The sequence below is a fragment of the Juglans microcarpa x Juglans regia genome, chromosome 3S (assembly GCF_004785595.1).
Source record: "Juglans microcarpa x Juglans regia isolate MS1-56 chromosome 3S, Jm3101_v1.0, whole genome shotgun sequence".
NCBI classification, from domain to species: Eukaryota; Viridiplantae; Streptophyta; class Magnoliopsida; order Fagales; family Juglandaceae; genus Juglans; species Juglans microcarpa x Juglans regia.
In genome coordinates, this window is record NC_054599.1 from 25,256,179 (window position 1) to 25,273,168 (window position 16,990).

Genomic DNA, 16,990 nt, shown 5'->3' on the forward strand with positions numbered 1-16,990 from the left:
AATATATATATTATGTTTAAAGCATATGATCAATTAAATTTTCATCTTTAAGATTAAACTTTTATTTTATAAATTATAATAACATTATCTTATATATAATTATATTAATAACATATGATCAAACAAATTACAAATGTTCATATTTAACATTAACATTTTATGTTATAATTTATAAATTATAATATGAAATTATTTTATATATAATATATAATTATATATCATATATAAAAATTTAATATATAATTATATATTATATATAAAACTTATATATATAAATATTTTGTATAATATATAAAATTAATTTTTATATATATATTTTTTTCAACCGGTCCGGTCCGGTTCCGGAAACTACGGAACTGAAACCGGACCCGTTCCGGCCGGTTTTCATAATATAGGAACCGGTTCCGAACCAGACCCATTCAAAACCGGACCAACCGAGCCGGTCTGATTTTTTGATTTTTCGATTTAAATTTACACCCATAATTTATATCAACATGCAATGACATCGTGGCTTGATGATTTGTTGACGTGTGGCCTCACCCAAAATCATATAGCAGTCTTAAATGAAATTACTAGATTGGTGACTATCAAATCCGGAATGTTAATCAAGCTCTCTCCGATTGCTATCCCAGCTTTATCATAGTTGTAATTACTAGTCATAATATAAAGCAGTTAACAAAAGATATATCCCGAGTGGATGTTTTGTGCATAGTTTTAAGCTCTAACAATGCAAGACCAATCATTGGAAAGAAACTCCCCATGATTAATGAAGATAATCTCATGATGATTAGATAATGTGTGTCTACAACAATTCTTTCATGTAAACTTGAACACCCACGTGTTTCTATTTCATCTATTTGGGTTGGACTTCTGATCTATTTTAATTCGCAAAAGACTAGCGATTAGAGATATGCTGCATGAGTTGGATGGGCGCTCAACCATAATATAGTTAGTCAAGAGCATAGCAAGTCAAGTTGTTTATGTAGCTGACTAACAAGACCATGCCCACATTTGAATTCACTGCATTATAAGAAAAATGAGCATTTATAACGAGTTATTTACAATTAGAATGAATATTTGTGATTATAATAGATTCGTTTGGATAGAAAAGTAATTTTAACAAAAAATAACTGAATGACCAATCGACAGTGGATGTTGTCCATCTGCATGTGACGGCATTTTGGCTCAATGACTTGTTGACGAGTGGTATCATCCAAAATCATATGGAAATATTAAATGAAATTACTCGATTGGTGGCTACCAAATCCGGAATATTTATCAAGCCCTCTCCGTTTGCTTTCCCGAATTTATCATAGTTGTAGTTGTTGATCATGATATAAAGAAGTTAATAAAAGATGCATCCGGAGTTGATGATGTGTGCATAGTTTTAAGCTCTAAAAATGCAAGATCGATCTTTGGAGAGAAACTCTCACCGTAATTAATGAAGATAATCTCAAGATGATTAAAGAATGCGTGCCTATTTATAATAATGATTGGAAAATGATAGTATGTCCCATGAATTTGTCTCCTTATTTTGACCGCTTGTGTATTTTAATTTTAATTTTTTTTAATTTAATGATTAAGAAAATGACTTTTAGTGTATTGGTATTTTTAAATTTTTTTTTTAAATATCTAAAGATGTTTAAAAAACATGAAAAAGAAAAAAAAAATTAAAATGTACAATTTGTATTAATGGTCACTACCAATGGTGAAAACTGGACGGCAGACTAACAAATTTCATGTAAACTTAAATATCTATGTATTTCTATTTCATATATTTAGGTTGGAGGACTCTTCTATTTTAATTCGCAAGAGACTAGTGATTAGAGAGACCTACTGCGTGAGCTGGACTTGGATGGGCCTAGACCATAATATAGTCAGCCAGGATAGCAATGGCCCGTTACTGGTTACAAAGTGAAATGCAGGAGTGAACAATGGCTTGTCCCTTGCAAAGCAATATTCCCATTCATATGGGCCATCTGGTGCACCCACCTCGCCAGACTCCTGCACAACGATCTTGTAGTTTGTGGACTCGACAAAAAGGGTAAAACAGGACCCATCATCCAGATATTAAAATGAAGTACATCCAGTGGTATTAATTTTCAGCTTGTTTGGTTTCGATAATCCACGTATGCATGGCACGTACATGCGTATATATTCACGACAGATGGATATATATAAGAGAAATAATAGCCGCATAATCATTTAAAAAATAAAAAATTTACATGAAAAGAAAATTAATTTTTTAATAGTAGAGACTCTACTCTTTTTCAAAACAATTGTACTATATTTATACACTCTACAATCGTATGTAATATTACTCTTTAAACTAAATATATAGTGTGGACCTTATTTAGCCAAAGCTCTATCCATTGATGACAAAATACCACATACACGGTGGAGGACATGCCCCATTCCTTCCGTCACAAAATATCCCAACTCCTTCACTCAGACTAGCTATAGGGACCATCCGAATGTTTGACTGACTTTAACATATTAATATATTACGGAAAACGTTGGATTTTTTTATTATTTAATAATTAAGTAAGTATTTTTTAATAATATTATATTTTTTTTACAAAATATATAATTAAAAATATTAAAAAAATACATATATATATAAAAAAAAAAAACTAAAATCAATCAGTGAGCCCAGCGGGAGCTGTTAGTGGTGGGAGTTGAGCCACCCATATATTATATATAGTTGTCTCAGGGTCGGGTCCTTCGCGCCTACCTACCTCCGTCTTCCTCACCGGTTTCGGATTAGTTTGATATATAGAATATGCAGGAGATGTTTGGAAATAAATTTTATCTTATTTTATCTAATTTTTTTTAAATATCATTTAAATAAAAATAATTTTAAATTAATCATTACAATTTTTTTTTAATTTTTAAATAAAAAATAAAAAATAATTTGATTTTTTCAAATCTCAAAACAAAAATTATATTTTAACAATATTATAACTTTATAATATTTTTATTCAGCTTTCTTTTTATCTCATTTTCTAAAATCTAATAAATATTTGACTCAAACTATCTCACTACTATTTACAAATCATCTTATATTATTCATAAAATTTTCATCTCATCTTATTTCTTAAATATCCCATTTTCATATGCAGCTAGCATTCTGTTGAATATTGAAGTACAATATATATTGACGTTAAAGTTTCGTTTGTTTATACATATGAGATGAAATAAGATGAGATGAAAGTTGAATAAAATATTGTTAGAATATAAACTTTTAATATTATTTTTATTTTGAGATTTGAAAAAATTGAATTATTTATTATATTTTATGTAATAGTTTGTGAGAATTATAATATTGATGAGATGCGATTAAATGATTTGTGAAAATGAACGAAGCGTAACAGAGTTAAGGACATCCGAATTTATCTATTTTGGTCCTCAAATTTATCCCTTGGAAATTAGATATACCCATAATTATTCCGGGACGAGGACAACAATAACATTCAAGGCTGACACCTTCCCTTAATCAAGGGGAAGATATAGAGAATAGAGTCAAAGAGAGACAGGGAGATGGCCCATGGGAATGGCCAGCGGTGTTTTTTTAAGTGTGAGTCTAGACGTTGCAAATTTAACTCTTTCTTTATTCATATCTTGAGCTTTCTTTATTCATATTGGAGTTCAAGAGAAATATATAATCTCCAATTACATGTGGTTAATTGCTAATAAGTGCAGTACTTGGGTATGCATCGATCTTAGGCAAAAGGCCTTTGATTATAGCAATCCAAGTTGTCCCCGTAGCTCACTCCGAATACGTCACAGTATCTTTTATAGAACCCAATCCTGTCAGCCACCCTAGAATCGGAACCACGCCCACATTCGATCCCGCCATTGATTATGTTGGTGATGACACCATAACCTGGGACTCGACCAGCTGACCTGTCGGCGGCAGACGGTGCCCATTTCCCAATGATAACATCGTGGCTGGATGGTTTGTTTCCCTGTGCGGTCATCCAAAACCATATGGCTGTCTTGAACGATATGGTCGGGTCTGTGGCTACCAAATCCGGATTATTTATGAGATTAGATCCAATGGCGTTACCGGCTGGCCCATAATTGTAGTTGCTGAAAAATTCAATGAAAAATCCAAATCAAGATCAAATTAAGTCCTTGATTCACGAACCATATGCATGGCTAGAAATAAAGAGTAGACAACCAAATTAATCCTTGATTAATATCAATATTCTTTACTTAGATTCAGAGAGACTAACTGGGTGAGTTGAATGGGTCCCCGGCCATAGTATTGTTTGCCTGGAGCGCATGGCCAAGCTGCACTGGGCGTACAATAGGCTGCCTTGTTGATTTCTGTAATAAAGCAATATCCCCATGCATATGGGCCATCTGGTGCACTTGGCCACCCTCCTACATACGTACAAGTACAAAAGTATTATATATCTTTTTTCGATGAACAACAATATTGATCTATATACCAAACACTTGAACGTACAGAATCCGTTAACCCAAGAAAGCTAACCAAACCAACCTGTGGTCTCGTGAGAGGTTTGACCCAAGAAAGCGGCAATCTCCCTTTTACGCGTGTTAACATCACCAGTTGTGCCAAAGCCATTGAAAGATCGTGCAGCAGCGATGAAAGCATTGTAAGTATAGAATCCGTTACTTTTGCATCTCCCGTCGTTCCTATATTTGAGCAGTTGGTCAAAAAGAGATGAGCTTATGATGCTGCTAACATCGCCGCCACCAGTATTGGGGGTTGGGGTAGGGTTTGCACCAGAGCATTGGCTTTGGCAGCCAGCTCCACAATACTCAGTTGTGCGGCCACAATACCCATGTTGGCTGCAACATAGTCCATTCATACACACAGCACCCCCGGCCTGTCTCCCACATTGTTGTGCCGAGGCTCCAAGCAAGAAAGCGAAAAGGAGAATCAAAGAAAAAAACTTCATTTTCAATTTTAATCCCATATATGGGTCGATATGCAGGGTTTGTGGAAAAGAATGGTGAGTATCCGTGTATTATATAGGGCCATTTAATGGATTTTTTCCTCGAGTACTATTGTGGTCAAGATGGGTTGGCTGAGCCTGACTTCGCCATCAATAGCCATGTAGGGGTTTAACTTCCGTTTTGTGGTGGGAAATATATGGGGTCAATAGATGACGAGATATGGGGTCAACAGATGACGAGATACGGCTGCGATTTGAATTATTGAGATGGTGTAGTAAATTTGGTAGAAAATTTATTTAAGATGAATTTAGATCTATTTATAAAAAATTAAAAAAAAATTGTGGCGCGCGTAAAGATTCATGTGTTGAATTGAAAAAAATTATAAATTTTATATGTAAAAAGATTTTAAGTTGAGATAAATTTAATTATTTAAAAATTTAATATTCAAATGTTAAAAGAGATATAAATCTTAACCGAAGTCAAAGAACCATCTTGACTTTACCTTACCTTGCGTGCATTTGGGGCTGAACAAATTTTTTTCATACACTGCGGATTCCATTTTGTTGCCGAAGAATAAATGGAGAAATTACCATTTTCAGGATCTCAAACTTAATTTGAATTGAACGATGGTAATTACATCTATGTTATTCTTTCATTTTTATGTGCAATTTTTACCGCATTGTTTAAAGAGTCAAACTTCTAAGCGATTCATTTGGAGAGAGAGAGAGAGAGAGAGAGAAGCCTGATGTTGAGGCCCTTAGCAGAGGCTTCCTCGTACGTCTGGACCATTTGCTCGTGTGTGGGCTTGGGTCTGCCAGTGGTTATCCTATTAGGCCCCATTTTCCTCTGTCGTAATTCGTTCATGTTGTATGGTGAACGGATCGATAAGAGCACGAAGATTGTCGACATAAACGGAAGGGAATGAAAGATGAGAGTGAAGGGGCGAGATGACCTCAAAATGATGCGCTGGAGAAGTGGAGACTGTTAAGCCGAAGTGGAGACTGAAGGGATTGAAGGAAATTCTGATAAAGAGCGGTGAAGAGCAGAGAGAGAGGTTAAGGCCGTTTGACAGGCGCTGAGAGAGTACAACGCCATTGTTGCTGGTGACGGCGGTAAGAGGTGTAAATCGGTCCGGTCCGGTTCGGGGGGATAGACCGAAAATTCATTTTTTCCGAACTGGTAGCTATCGGTCCAGACCAAAATTTATAGACCCCTAGACCGGACTGAATTTTCTTGATACATAATTTATGGAACCGAAACTGACCAGTCTAGAGGTCGGTCAGGTCTATTCCGGACCGGACAGTTGATTTTTCCAGTCTGGACCGATCAACAAAGCAACATCCCCATGCATATATGGCATCTGGCCGTGCACACGGCCACTCTCTTCACAATCGTTAAAATTCCTTAACAAATTCAATTGTTATTTTTAAATTAAATGATTTTGTCTTAACCAATATTCATCGCAACATATTTGAAGTGTCTAACGGGCAAGTGTGATTACAGATATATATCAAAATTTAGGAGTAATAACATCATTTTGTAAACAGTAAATATTACATTAAAAAATAACAAATATTATGAGTTGCTTTTGTCAATCATGGATTTAGCTACGTTTAGAATTTCTATTTGAACGTCTGTTGAACTTATAAGGAGCGGAGCTGGGCATACACATTAATAGACCAAGAGATATAGGGCTGTACAACAAACCCAAGAACCAGCTGGGATCGACTCAGACCGGCCGGCAGAGCTCAGAACCGTCTGAAACAGGTGGAGAACCAGTTGGCGTGCGGTAGAAAATTGAGAAAACCGATATTGGCTGGTTCGGCGTCGATTCGAACCTAGTTCAAACCGCTAAACTGGCCGACTAAAGAAATTAGTTTTTTTTTTTTATATATATTATGTACTCAAAACGACGTTGTTTTACATAAATTTAAGTGGAACGGTGTCGTTTTAATTCTATAGTTGTATTTTAAACACAACTAAAACGACACCGTTTGATATTACAATTCTTCTATATGCAACCGCCGGTGCGAAACAGCTCGAGCTGAACCCAGAGACCCATCCTCGGAAGGATTCCGTATGTCGTCGTCGCTCTCGTGGACTGAAGAACCGGTTGTTGCAGTCGCCGTTTGTCACACATTCCGCATCTAAGCCGCAGTCGACGAGGGATTCTCCTTGATTTCCAGATCTGCTTCTTCCCCTGCCACGTTGAGTATTTGTTTCTCTTCTTTTAGCTTTAATTTTCTGTTGTTCTTCACACATTCTCATGTATATGTCTTTTACTGGTGAGTAAAGATCCAATGAAGTTTTTGACACATGATGTTCCAGACGATGAGGGTTTCGGGCTTTAGGTATATGTTCCAGTTATAATACTCTGAGCTATTATTTTCGTGGGTATGTTTTTATAATATTTTGCCTTCCTTTTATGTCATTTACATTTGTTTGAGAAGCATTTCAGTGGGTAATTCTGTGCAGGTATGACTATTCTAGATACGGGCAATCATCTGGAAAGGTTTGTTGGAAATTTGGAAATTTTTGCTTACAAAACTACATTGTTCTGTAACTATGAAGTAGTTGTTATGCATAGTCCCATACTCTCTGGGTTAAGGGTCATGTATACTGTAAAGCGTACATACTGGTTTGACATTTATAAGGTAATATAATTCTTCTTGGATTTCCTTTCATATTTATTAGGCTTGATCAATACATTAATGAATTGTTTAATCGAATAGGATACTGCTTTCTGTTGTTTAAGTGCATAATATTGACAAAATCCCACTGGTCAATTGTCCTGTTCTTATCATTCATGTAAGTATGCTAATCTAATTTTTTTTAAATGTTTCTGTTGAATAATCGCACATGCTAAATATCATCACATTAATGACTTTTTGTTGTGTTCCTAAATCTGTAGCGAACGTCTTTCCCAAAGTAATTGCATGATACCCAAAATATTTGATAGATATAATTGGAGTTATATAGCATCTGTAAATGCAAGTCCAGAACTTAGCACTAGTGCTAAAGAATTGATGAATGTTAAGAAATTAAAAATCAACCTCTCAATATCTAAAAACCACCTTGAGATATTGACATGACCTATTAAACCTTCTTAGGAAGGCAAGACGTCGTCTTGGCTTTTAGCCATCCATCCTATAACATCTGCTATCCTTTTTCATAGCATCCCATCTCAAAGTTCATTAAACTAGAAAGGAAAAAGCCCATATGAAAAGGAATGCCTAATATGAAGCCATTCTAAATAATTTAAGAGTGAAAATTAGAAACTGCAATCTTTACAAAATGAAGAGATATCCAAAACATTCCTTCACAATGATAACGAACAGCCACAGTACACAATTCTAAAAACTCTATCATCAACACCTCCATCAATTATCCTAGTTATCATTCATGCACCAAAAGTCAAGGATACAAACCAAATCATGGACACCTGAGGCACAACATTCTAAGTATTCAATCCCTGCTGAAAAACTAGTTCAAATTTATATAAAAAAAATTTAACTAAATGGCATTAAAATATCTTTTTTGCACCCTCCAAGTCACATACAAAAGGCCTGTAGTACCAATTTGAGAATCTACCAACAGCAATTTCCCACTGTTTAAAGACTGAAGTAGACCAGCCCGTAAAAATTTCAAACCATTACCCAAGAATATCAAAAGCATCAATTCCTCCGAATCAAGCTACTAGTGGGGTCTAAAACCTTTGTGCATTCGTAAACCACTTCAACAAGACCAAACTTGAGATTGTCTTTGACATCTCTTCAGGGTCTATCTATAGTTGGAACTGGGCTTGAAGCTCCCCAAGTCTTATTGCTGTGTCATATAATATGGAAAGAAAACTAATTATCAGATCTTTACAAAACAAGGATAAAAATATTGAGGGACAAATGGGGGGAACTAACCTCTTTTTGGCCTTAGCAAGCTTATGTATAAGGGAAGGTTCAGAAGTATTCTTCTGTTGAAACACAAAGACAGACATTAATGCCATCGCTTCTTCTGTTTATATTCATCAAAATATAAACCGCCATGCTCAATTACAACTTTTGTGTCGTCCTATGTTTTTTTTTTTTTTTTTTCTGGTCTTCTTTTCAATCAAGTCTAATTAAAGTGGTGTTGTTATGGTTCTTAAATTCCATTTCCTGCAGGACCCTATAGAGGGAAAGTTGAAATGTTGAGGAAGAAGAAATTGGAACAGTAGATTGCTAGGTTTTTTTTATGGCGATGATGACAGTGATGAGAATTTTGCAGTTGGTTGGAGAGCTCAACACTTGTGAACAACATATTTTGCGTGTCACGGAACATAAAACTATAAATTATTGTCAATATTTTAGCGCCTTTCATAGAGGAGTGAAACTATAAATTATTGTAAAGTAGTTTGAAAATATGTAATTTCATGTTTGAATCTAGCTGGATGACTCATGCATAGGATAGCAGGAGGTGTATTCTGTTTTAGACAATGGCTCGAGTTTTTATTTTTTATTTTTAAGTGGTTGGCTCCTTTAGGTTTCAGCTAGGTGCAGATTGTTCAATAGCCTTTGGCAGCTGCGTTAATGTTACCTTTTTAATGTTCAATAGCATTTGACAGAGAGTTGAAATTAGTTTTGTTGCTGTGTATGAAAGCTGCTGGATGTTTTTGGTACGCTTGGTATATGTATATGCTGCTGTCATATGTTTTTGGGGCTGTTCAATTGCCACGCTTGGTTTGAGCACATGATGCTAATACGGGTGGTCTTGATTGGAGGAGGATTGAATTATGGCTGGCTATGTATATGTATATGACCGACTATTCTGATGTAAGTTAGACTTATGGCAGTCTTAGAATTCTAGGCATAATCACTCACTTCACAACACCTTTCAGTAAATGGTTGCACATGATACAATTATAACTTCAGGGAAAAACTAATATTGGGGGAAAAATTAGAAAAAGTGCAAGGTAGATTTTGCTTTCAAGAAAATTGAAACATTCCAAACACCTAGCATGATTACTAGTTTGTGTTCCAATCCCTAGAAGAAAATAGAAACAATTCCAATACCTAGCAGTACCAGTTCACAGTTACACCAAATAAAAGCAGTACAACACATTTCTGAATTTCAGCAACTTAGAATCCAATGCTCATCAAATGGAAATTCATTCCACTACATATAATTCTCCATAGGGATTCAAAGCAAAATTTCTTATATCATCCCAAAATATACACAAATTCTGTGTGGAAGAACATATTTATAAGGTAGATGGTTACTTAAACTAGCCAAAATGAACCTAGACTTTTTACATGGAATTTATCCAAACCAAGCAAACAAAATAACAAAGGTGACAACCCAATGCAAACACAATAACTTTCACTTTTCCTTTTTCAGATTCTTCGTCATCTTTCTCACTTTATCTTCCCTTTTCCGCACAGCATACTTGCGCTGTAATACATCATCACACATCTTCTACACCTTAGTCTCTCCAAATACAATGTTCTCCTCTAGCAACTGTTGGATATCCGCCCATACAAAGAATTCACACATTGTATCTCCCTACACACAGTACAAACTCCCAATTAACATGATAAAATAAACTCGGCAACCAGCAAATCAATATGCAAATATGACAAATTAGAAGTTGTTTTACCGTATGATACTTTGGGCAGGCAAACTAAAGCCATTCAATGTTGAAGATTATTTCATTCAGTAAGAGGTGGATTCTTCATCACTTTCATAAAACTAAAGCCATTCTACGTGACCTCATTGCAGAACTGGGTAAGAATCAAATCAAAGCTCTGGAAACCACCACCAGCAATGGAAACTAAAGCCTTTCATAGTCTTAGAAGAAAAACCCATTTTTCTTCCCCCACATCACATGCATGGGCATCTATATATGCAATGAGCTAGGCGAATCAGAATAATTAACCAGCAGGTTACAATATGAAAGGGTCATCGATCTTACAAAATATTGATGATTTTCTAATATTATATTCAAGTAAAAAAGAACAATGATTTCTTACACAAAACTAAAATGATCAATATATGCTTATAATTAGTATACAATACAACCTCTAGTAGCTTTTCCTATACAGCAAACCCATCCAAATAAGTCAGAAGTTATAAAATTTATCAAGCATGTGCGTGCTTATCCCATTGTAAGGACTATTTTTTGGCGTTCACCACCTGAAGATCAACATTAATGTAACAAATCAATTAAAATCAAAGCATTGATACCAAGACACGAAATCCTCGGGTGGGCAATAAATTTTCATTCAATCAATTGCACAAGATCAACAATATTCGGGTTAGTTCCTCTATGGGCAGAGGATGGACAAATTTTTTGGGGTTAGAGTTAGGGTTAAGGTTTCGATGCTATATGGGCTTCACATTTCAGATTTGGTGTTTGTGGGTCTTGGGTTCGAGGAGAAGAGGAGTAGAAGTGCCTACCTGCTCTGTAGGCTTCAGATTTCTGATACGGTGGAGAAGACGAACTGGGTTCGTGGCTCTGGTGGAGGAGACGAAGAAGTTTTCATGAAATTCAGAAGCAGAGCGGAGGAACAGCTTACTCGTTTCGAGGGTCGACGAAGCAGAGCGGAAGAAGACGATGGGAGTCGGGAGGATGGGAATGGGGAGAAGGGTCTATTTCTAGCGGGAGAAATCGAAGTGAGATGTGAAAAGGCAGAAATATGCAGGAAAACGTATTATGGGATTCAAAATGCAAAATGAAGCCGTTCCGTGCCACGTAGGACACGGTTTCCCGCAGGGTCCCCAAACACGGTTGTGAGTAGATTTATTCTTGATATTAATACCAAACAGCGTCGTTTTATTCATAACGTATTAAAAAAAATAAGTAGAACATCGTCGTTTCGATATCAGCTTGTCTTCTTCCTCGCGTGTCTCAATTCTCATCCATTCTCTCTCTCCTCTGCAACTTTCTCTCTCTATAGTCTCTACTCTCTTAGACGAAGCTCGGTCTGAGAACCGACCGTGAGCTGCCACAAAAATTAAGCATCGGCCGGCGTTGGCGTTTCTCCTCTCCATTGACCGGTTTCAGCCGGTTTTCTCCCCCAAAACTTAAGCGTAGGTCGGCATCAGTTTTACCTAAAAACCGTTTCGGAGGGGTCGATTTTTACTCCTAAAGAGATATAAACCTCAGACGAGTCGTACGTACGTACAATATTTATAATTATCTAATGAATTTCTTTTACAATATTAAATTTTTAATAAATATAATAAAAGTTAACCTCATTTTTTTATACAAATAGTGAGTACGGTATCCCAAATTAACCCTATATATTTTAGAGAAATGATAGTTACAGTAGTAAGTATGTAGGTACCGTGCAGTCACTTTGAAAAGGAATAAGATTCATTATTAAAATTAATAATTTTTAATAGTTGATCTCACTATTTTTCAAAGCGATTGTACGGTACTTACGTATTCCATAACTATATGTAGTATTACTCTATTTATATTAAGAAAGTTGAATGGCATGACAACTAGCTATAACAAGAAGATGAAAATTTAATAATGTTGATGTAAAAGTTTGTTGGCTACGATTAGATGACTAGGATCTATTTGAATTATTGGATGAATGTAATTTGTATTTATCTTTATTTATGAATATTTAAATTCAAAGATAAATAGATTAATAGATAAAGATTTGACTTTATCTTTATCTATGAATATTTGAACTCGAAGATAAGTAGTTGAATAGATAAAGGTTTAAAAGACTTTTGATCAAGATTGAATGTTCGAAAAGATAGGAGATATCAAGTGATCTGGATAAAAGATTACAAAAGAAGATATCAAGTAGAAAGAATTTTGAACTATCAAGAAGTTATCTAAAGCAGTTATCTGATGAAGCTTCAGCGCTGGTTGTTAGCAATCTGTCAGCAGAGTTCTCTCGTCAGTAGATTCCTGTTGCACCTGAAACTCCTATCAGATTTGTTCCGTCAGCAGAATCCTACATCAATTAGAATTGATGTTCAGATTGTTTATTTAGGAGATTATATTGGTTAGCATCGGTAGAGATTCAGATCTACATATTTTCTAGAACACTTTTTAATGCATATTTTCGTGAGAAAATTTCTTAGTGAATCTTCATATTTGTGATATCTCTTTGAGTGTGATCGTGCTTCGACCGTGGAAGATCGTGTGATTGGACTTCAGCCCCTAGAGTTCTAGGAGGAAATGCAATATTTAAAGATCACCAGAGATTCTAGTTGCTACCGTGATAGAAAACAAACGGGTCGTTTGTCTGGGCAAGTAAGAGAGTCAAGTTGCAAAAGTTTTGTAATTGCTGAGTACTTGTAATTGATTTTCAAATAATAAGATTGACTTTTCTGAATTTAGTTGTCCCGTAGGATTTTAATTTTAAAGAATTCTTTAAAGGGTTTCCCTTCAATACTAATTTTAGTGTTATGCAATTTATTTATTTTATATTATTGTTTAATTATTAAATTAATTGCATGTTTGAATACTAACCAATTTATTGAGTGAATTAATTGATATTTTCACTGCGTTACAAGAATACTTGAGTAATTCCAAATAATTTTCATACAGTAATTATAGCTGTCTTCAGGTCTGCCATTGGACGGCTTACCTCTTCCCACGACTGATCATCCTGTAACGTATGCATCTTCATAAATACATATGCAGCTATATATCGGTTGAATATATAGCTCAGGATAGCACATTATTCGCGTTGACAAGGACAACTTATCTTGTATGCATGCATCTTCATAAATATGCAGCGATCGGTCGAATAGCACATTATTCACGTTGACAAGGACATCCAAAATTGACAAGGACAACCGAAATTAACACGACATAAAAATATAAACACACAATATTTTTTATAATACACTACTTAATTATGTTTTAAATTGAAAGATATTTTTATAAAATAATTTATAAAAGTAACATCACTATTTTATAAAAATATTATTATTTTGAAATATAATTATAAAATATGCTGTGAAAAATATTGTGCGGATATATAACATTACTCTAACCGTTGACAATTAGGACATCCAAAATTATCCAGATATTCATATTTATCCTTTTTAGGATATATTTACTTGCATATATTTTTATATATTATTTCATCTGGATAATACGAAAAAAATCTTTGGCAGTCCAAACAAGAAATAATGTGAATCACATGACACACGTCACACATAATATATATATATATATATATATATATATATATATATAATGATGAATCTTCTATATTTATTATTTATTATTTTTTCTCAAAGAAGAGCCACGACACCTCTAATTTTATTCATAATCTTCGCTTTTGGCAGAAGAATACCTTTTACACTCAAACCATGTAATTTTAGGAGCTTTCTCATTAGACGTACAAGAAAACCAACCTGCAATTACATTATATGGTTTATTAAATATTTTACAGGCATGTGGATAGCAGCGCCGTAGGCAAAAGAACGTTGATTATAGCAATCCAAGTTGTCACCATAGCTTACTCCAAATTCGTCACAGTAAGTCGTATAGAACCCGATCCTATTAGCCACTCTATCATCGTAACCATGCCCGCATTCGAGCCCACCGTTGATTATGTTGGTGATGACACCGTAGCCTGGAAGTCGACCTGCGGATATGTCCGCGGCAGAAGGTACCCATTTTCCGATTATAACATCGTGGCTGGATGGCTTGTTTCCTTGCGCGGTCATCCAAAACCATATGGCTGTCTTGAATGATAGGATCGGGTCTGTCGCTACCAGATCCGGATTATTTAGGAGATCATATCCAAGGGCTTCACCTGCTTGCCCATAATTGTAGTTCCTGAAAATTTGAATAAAAATCCAAATGAGGATTATATATATCAAATTAATCTAGCTATATCATAATTGGCATTTATATATGAACCCTCTTTATGAGGCTAACTAGCTGCATGCAGTGTAATGATGCCGATCGAGAAGCAGAGATATTGTAGTAGAGAATTAATATATATCATGCCACAGAGTGATCATATATAGATCGAGCATCTTTGTTTAGATTTAGAGAGATATACCAAGTGAGTTGAATGGGTCCACGGCCATAGTATTGTTTGCCTGGAACGCATGGCCATTCTGCACTGGGACTACAATAGTCGAGTTTGTTTCTTTCCGTAATAAAGCAATATCCCCATGCAAATGGACCACCTGGTGCAGTTGCCCACCCTCCTACACGTACACAAAAAGTGTTAGATTTTGTGACGATTATGATCATACGTACTTAAACATATATACATGATCATGATGATTAACATTAACAGATCAGTAGTTCTGTGTGCAAATTAGCTAAACACAATAGCCAACCTGTGGTTTCATGAGAGGTTTGACCCAAGAAAGCGGCAATCTCCCTTTTACGCGTATCAACATCACCAGTAGTGCCAAAGCCAGTAAAAGATCGTGCAGCAGCAAGGAAAGCATCATAACTGTAGAATCCATTAGTACTACCTTCGCATCTGGGATCATTCCTATATGGGAGCAGTTTGTCGAAAAGAGACGAGGTGATGATGCTGCTAACATCGTCGCCACTGGGTGTAGGGCTTGGGGGTGGGGGTGGGGTTGGGACGATGGGAGATGGAGGAGGAGGAGGAGAAGGGCATTGGCTCTGACAGCCAGTTCCACAGTAGTCAGCCGTGTTGCCACACCACCCCCATTGGCTACAACATAGCCCATTCGGACATAGAGCACCCCCAGCTTGCATTCCGCATTGTTCTGCTGAGGTTGATCCAGCAAGCATGAAAGCGAAAAAGAGAATCCATGAAACAAGGTTCATTTTTATCTTTGAAGGTATATATGGGGCGATCGATATACATGTTTTGTGCAAGAGAATGGTGGGTTTATATACTATTATTATTAGGAGTCAGGACCACTTGGCTAGTGGATTTTTTCCTCGATTCTCATGAGTCATCATCTGGTCATGTATAGAGCATGATTGATTAATCGATTTTTTCCTCGATTATCATGTGGTCAAGATGGGTTGCCTGATCAGCTTAACTTCATCGACGGGGACGAATCCTGGGGTTGTCGAGGGGGCCCCCACCTCCCCGTGTAGAAGAAAAGATTTCACTCGGTGCACGTCTTCTTTTTCAATTTTGACAATTTTATTCATATAAATTTTTTTTTTTTTTTTTTTTTTGGGGGGTGGTAAAGGGGGTGGCGTTTCGAACCAGATTTTTTTTTAGAGAATTGAATCATATGCTATGAGGCTCTTGGGAAAATTTTTAAGACAGTTAGTTTCTTATCAAAAATGAAAAAGCGTTCATTTTCCATAGTTTTTTTTAAGTGGACTTTTTTATCATTATTAAATTAATTTTTGGACATCAGTAATTAATTTTTTCTGGATAATTAGCTATGTAATTCATATACTACTTAGATTTTTAATATAATTTGTTGTTATACATTATTTAGAAAAACCCAAAACTTAGTTTATTTTTCACATATAATTATGATCTCTTTTTTTATGATTCATATATAACTTGTTTACATATGACAATACACCTCACATGTTCGAAATTATAATTCACTATAAGAAAAATAGACTTTTGTGACTAGTTAATTCCAGCGAAATGATTATTTGTAACTAAAATTAGTTGTGAATAGTCTTTTAGTTGCAATAAATCAGTCACAAAAGTCTGTTTTTCTTGTAGTGTTATTGGAATAATGAAATTTAAAAATTTACTTTTTCTTTTTCCTTTTATTTTTACTTTATTTATATGTTGTATCACTTTGTTGATGATATTGTTCCTACAAAACTTCAATTGAACTATTTTTCTAAATCGAAACGTTAGAGAATTGGAGAAAAAAAATTCTTTAATCAATATATAAAAATGAAAAATATCCGTTAATATAATTAAAAAAAGTATGTAGTTCTCGCTGCTCAGAAAATAACGTGGCAGAGCATGCACCTACTAATACAAATATGAAATTACAGCAAATGACATATCGGTCATTTCCCACGAGACACAGATAAATTATCACCTGAGGTATTGTTAAAAATAAATATTTATCTAAGTAATTTTAATGATATAATATTTTATACGTAATAAGTTGAAAGTATCACAAC

At 35.1% G+C, this 16,990-nt stretch overlaps 2 protein-coding genes across 2 annotated transcripts; both read right to left on the bottom strand.

Moving 5' to 3' along the window:
- Positions 1 to 3,589: 3,589 nt before the first annotated feature.
- On the bottom strand, positions 3,590 to 4,986 carry LOC121258374 (endochitinase-like). Its single transcript, XM_041159881.1, has 3 exons — positions 4,511 to 4,986; positions 4,239 to 4,389; positions 3,590 to 4,092 (listed from the first exon to the last, which is right to left on the bottom strand). The coding sequence occupies exons 1-3, from the start codon at positions 4,947 to 4,949 to the stop codon at positions 3,723 to 3,725; spliced, it is 960 nt and encodes a 319-aa protein (XP_041015815.1). The 5' UTR covers positions 4,950 to 4,986; the 3' UTR covers positions 3,590 to 3,722.
- Positions 4,987 to 14,128: 9,142 nt separating this feature from the next.
- On the bottom strand, positions 14,129 to 15,735 carry LOC121258371 (basic endochitinase C-like). Its single transcript, XM_041159879.1, has 3 exons — positions 15,235 to 15,735; positions 14,949 to 15,099; positions 14,129 to 14,719 (listed from the first exon to the last, which is right to left on the bottom strand). Exons 1-3 carry the CDS (start codon positions 15,698 to 15,700, stop codon positions 14,299 to 14,301), a joined length of 1,038 nt encoding a protein of 345 aa, XP_041015813.1. The 5' UTR covers positions 15,701 to 15,735; the 3' UTR covers positions 14,129 to 14,298.
- Between the last annotated feature and the right edge of the window lie 1,255 nt (positions 15,736 to 16,990).

Coding starts and splice junctions, on each gene's coding strand:
- LOC121258374 (XM_041159881.1), bottom strand. CDS start 4,949: ATGGGATTAAAATTGAAAATGAAGTTTTTTTCTTTGATTCTCCTTTTC. Junction 4,390..4,510: donor AACCTCTCACGAGACCACAG/GTTGGTTTGGTT, acceptor GTACGTATGTAG/GAGGGTGGCCAAGTGCACCA. Junction 4,093..4,238: donor GGACCCATTCAACTCACCCA/GTTAGTCTCTCT, acceptor TGAATTTTTCAG/CAACTACAATTATGGGCCAG.
- LOC121258371 (XM_041159879.1), bottom strand. CDS start 15,700: ATGAACCTTGTTTCATGGATTCTCTTTTTCGCTTTCATGCTTGCTGGA. Junction 15,100..15,234: donor AACCTCTCATGAAACCACAG/GTTGGCTATTGT, acceptor GTGTACGTGTAG/GAGGGTGGGCAACTGCACCA. Junction 14,720..14,948: donor GGACCCATTCAACTCACTTG/GTATATCTCTCT, acceptor TCAAATTTTCAG/GAACTACAATTATGGGCAAG.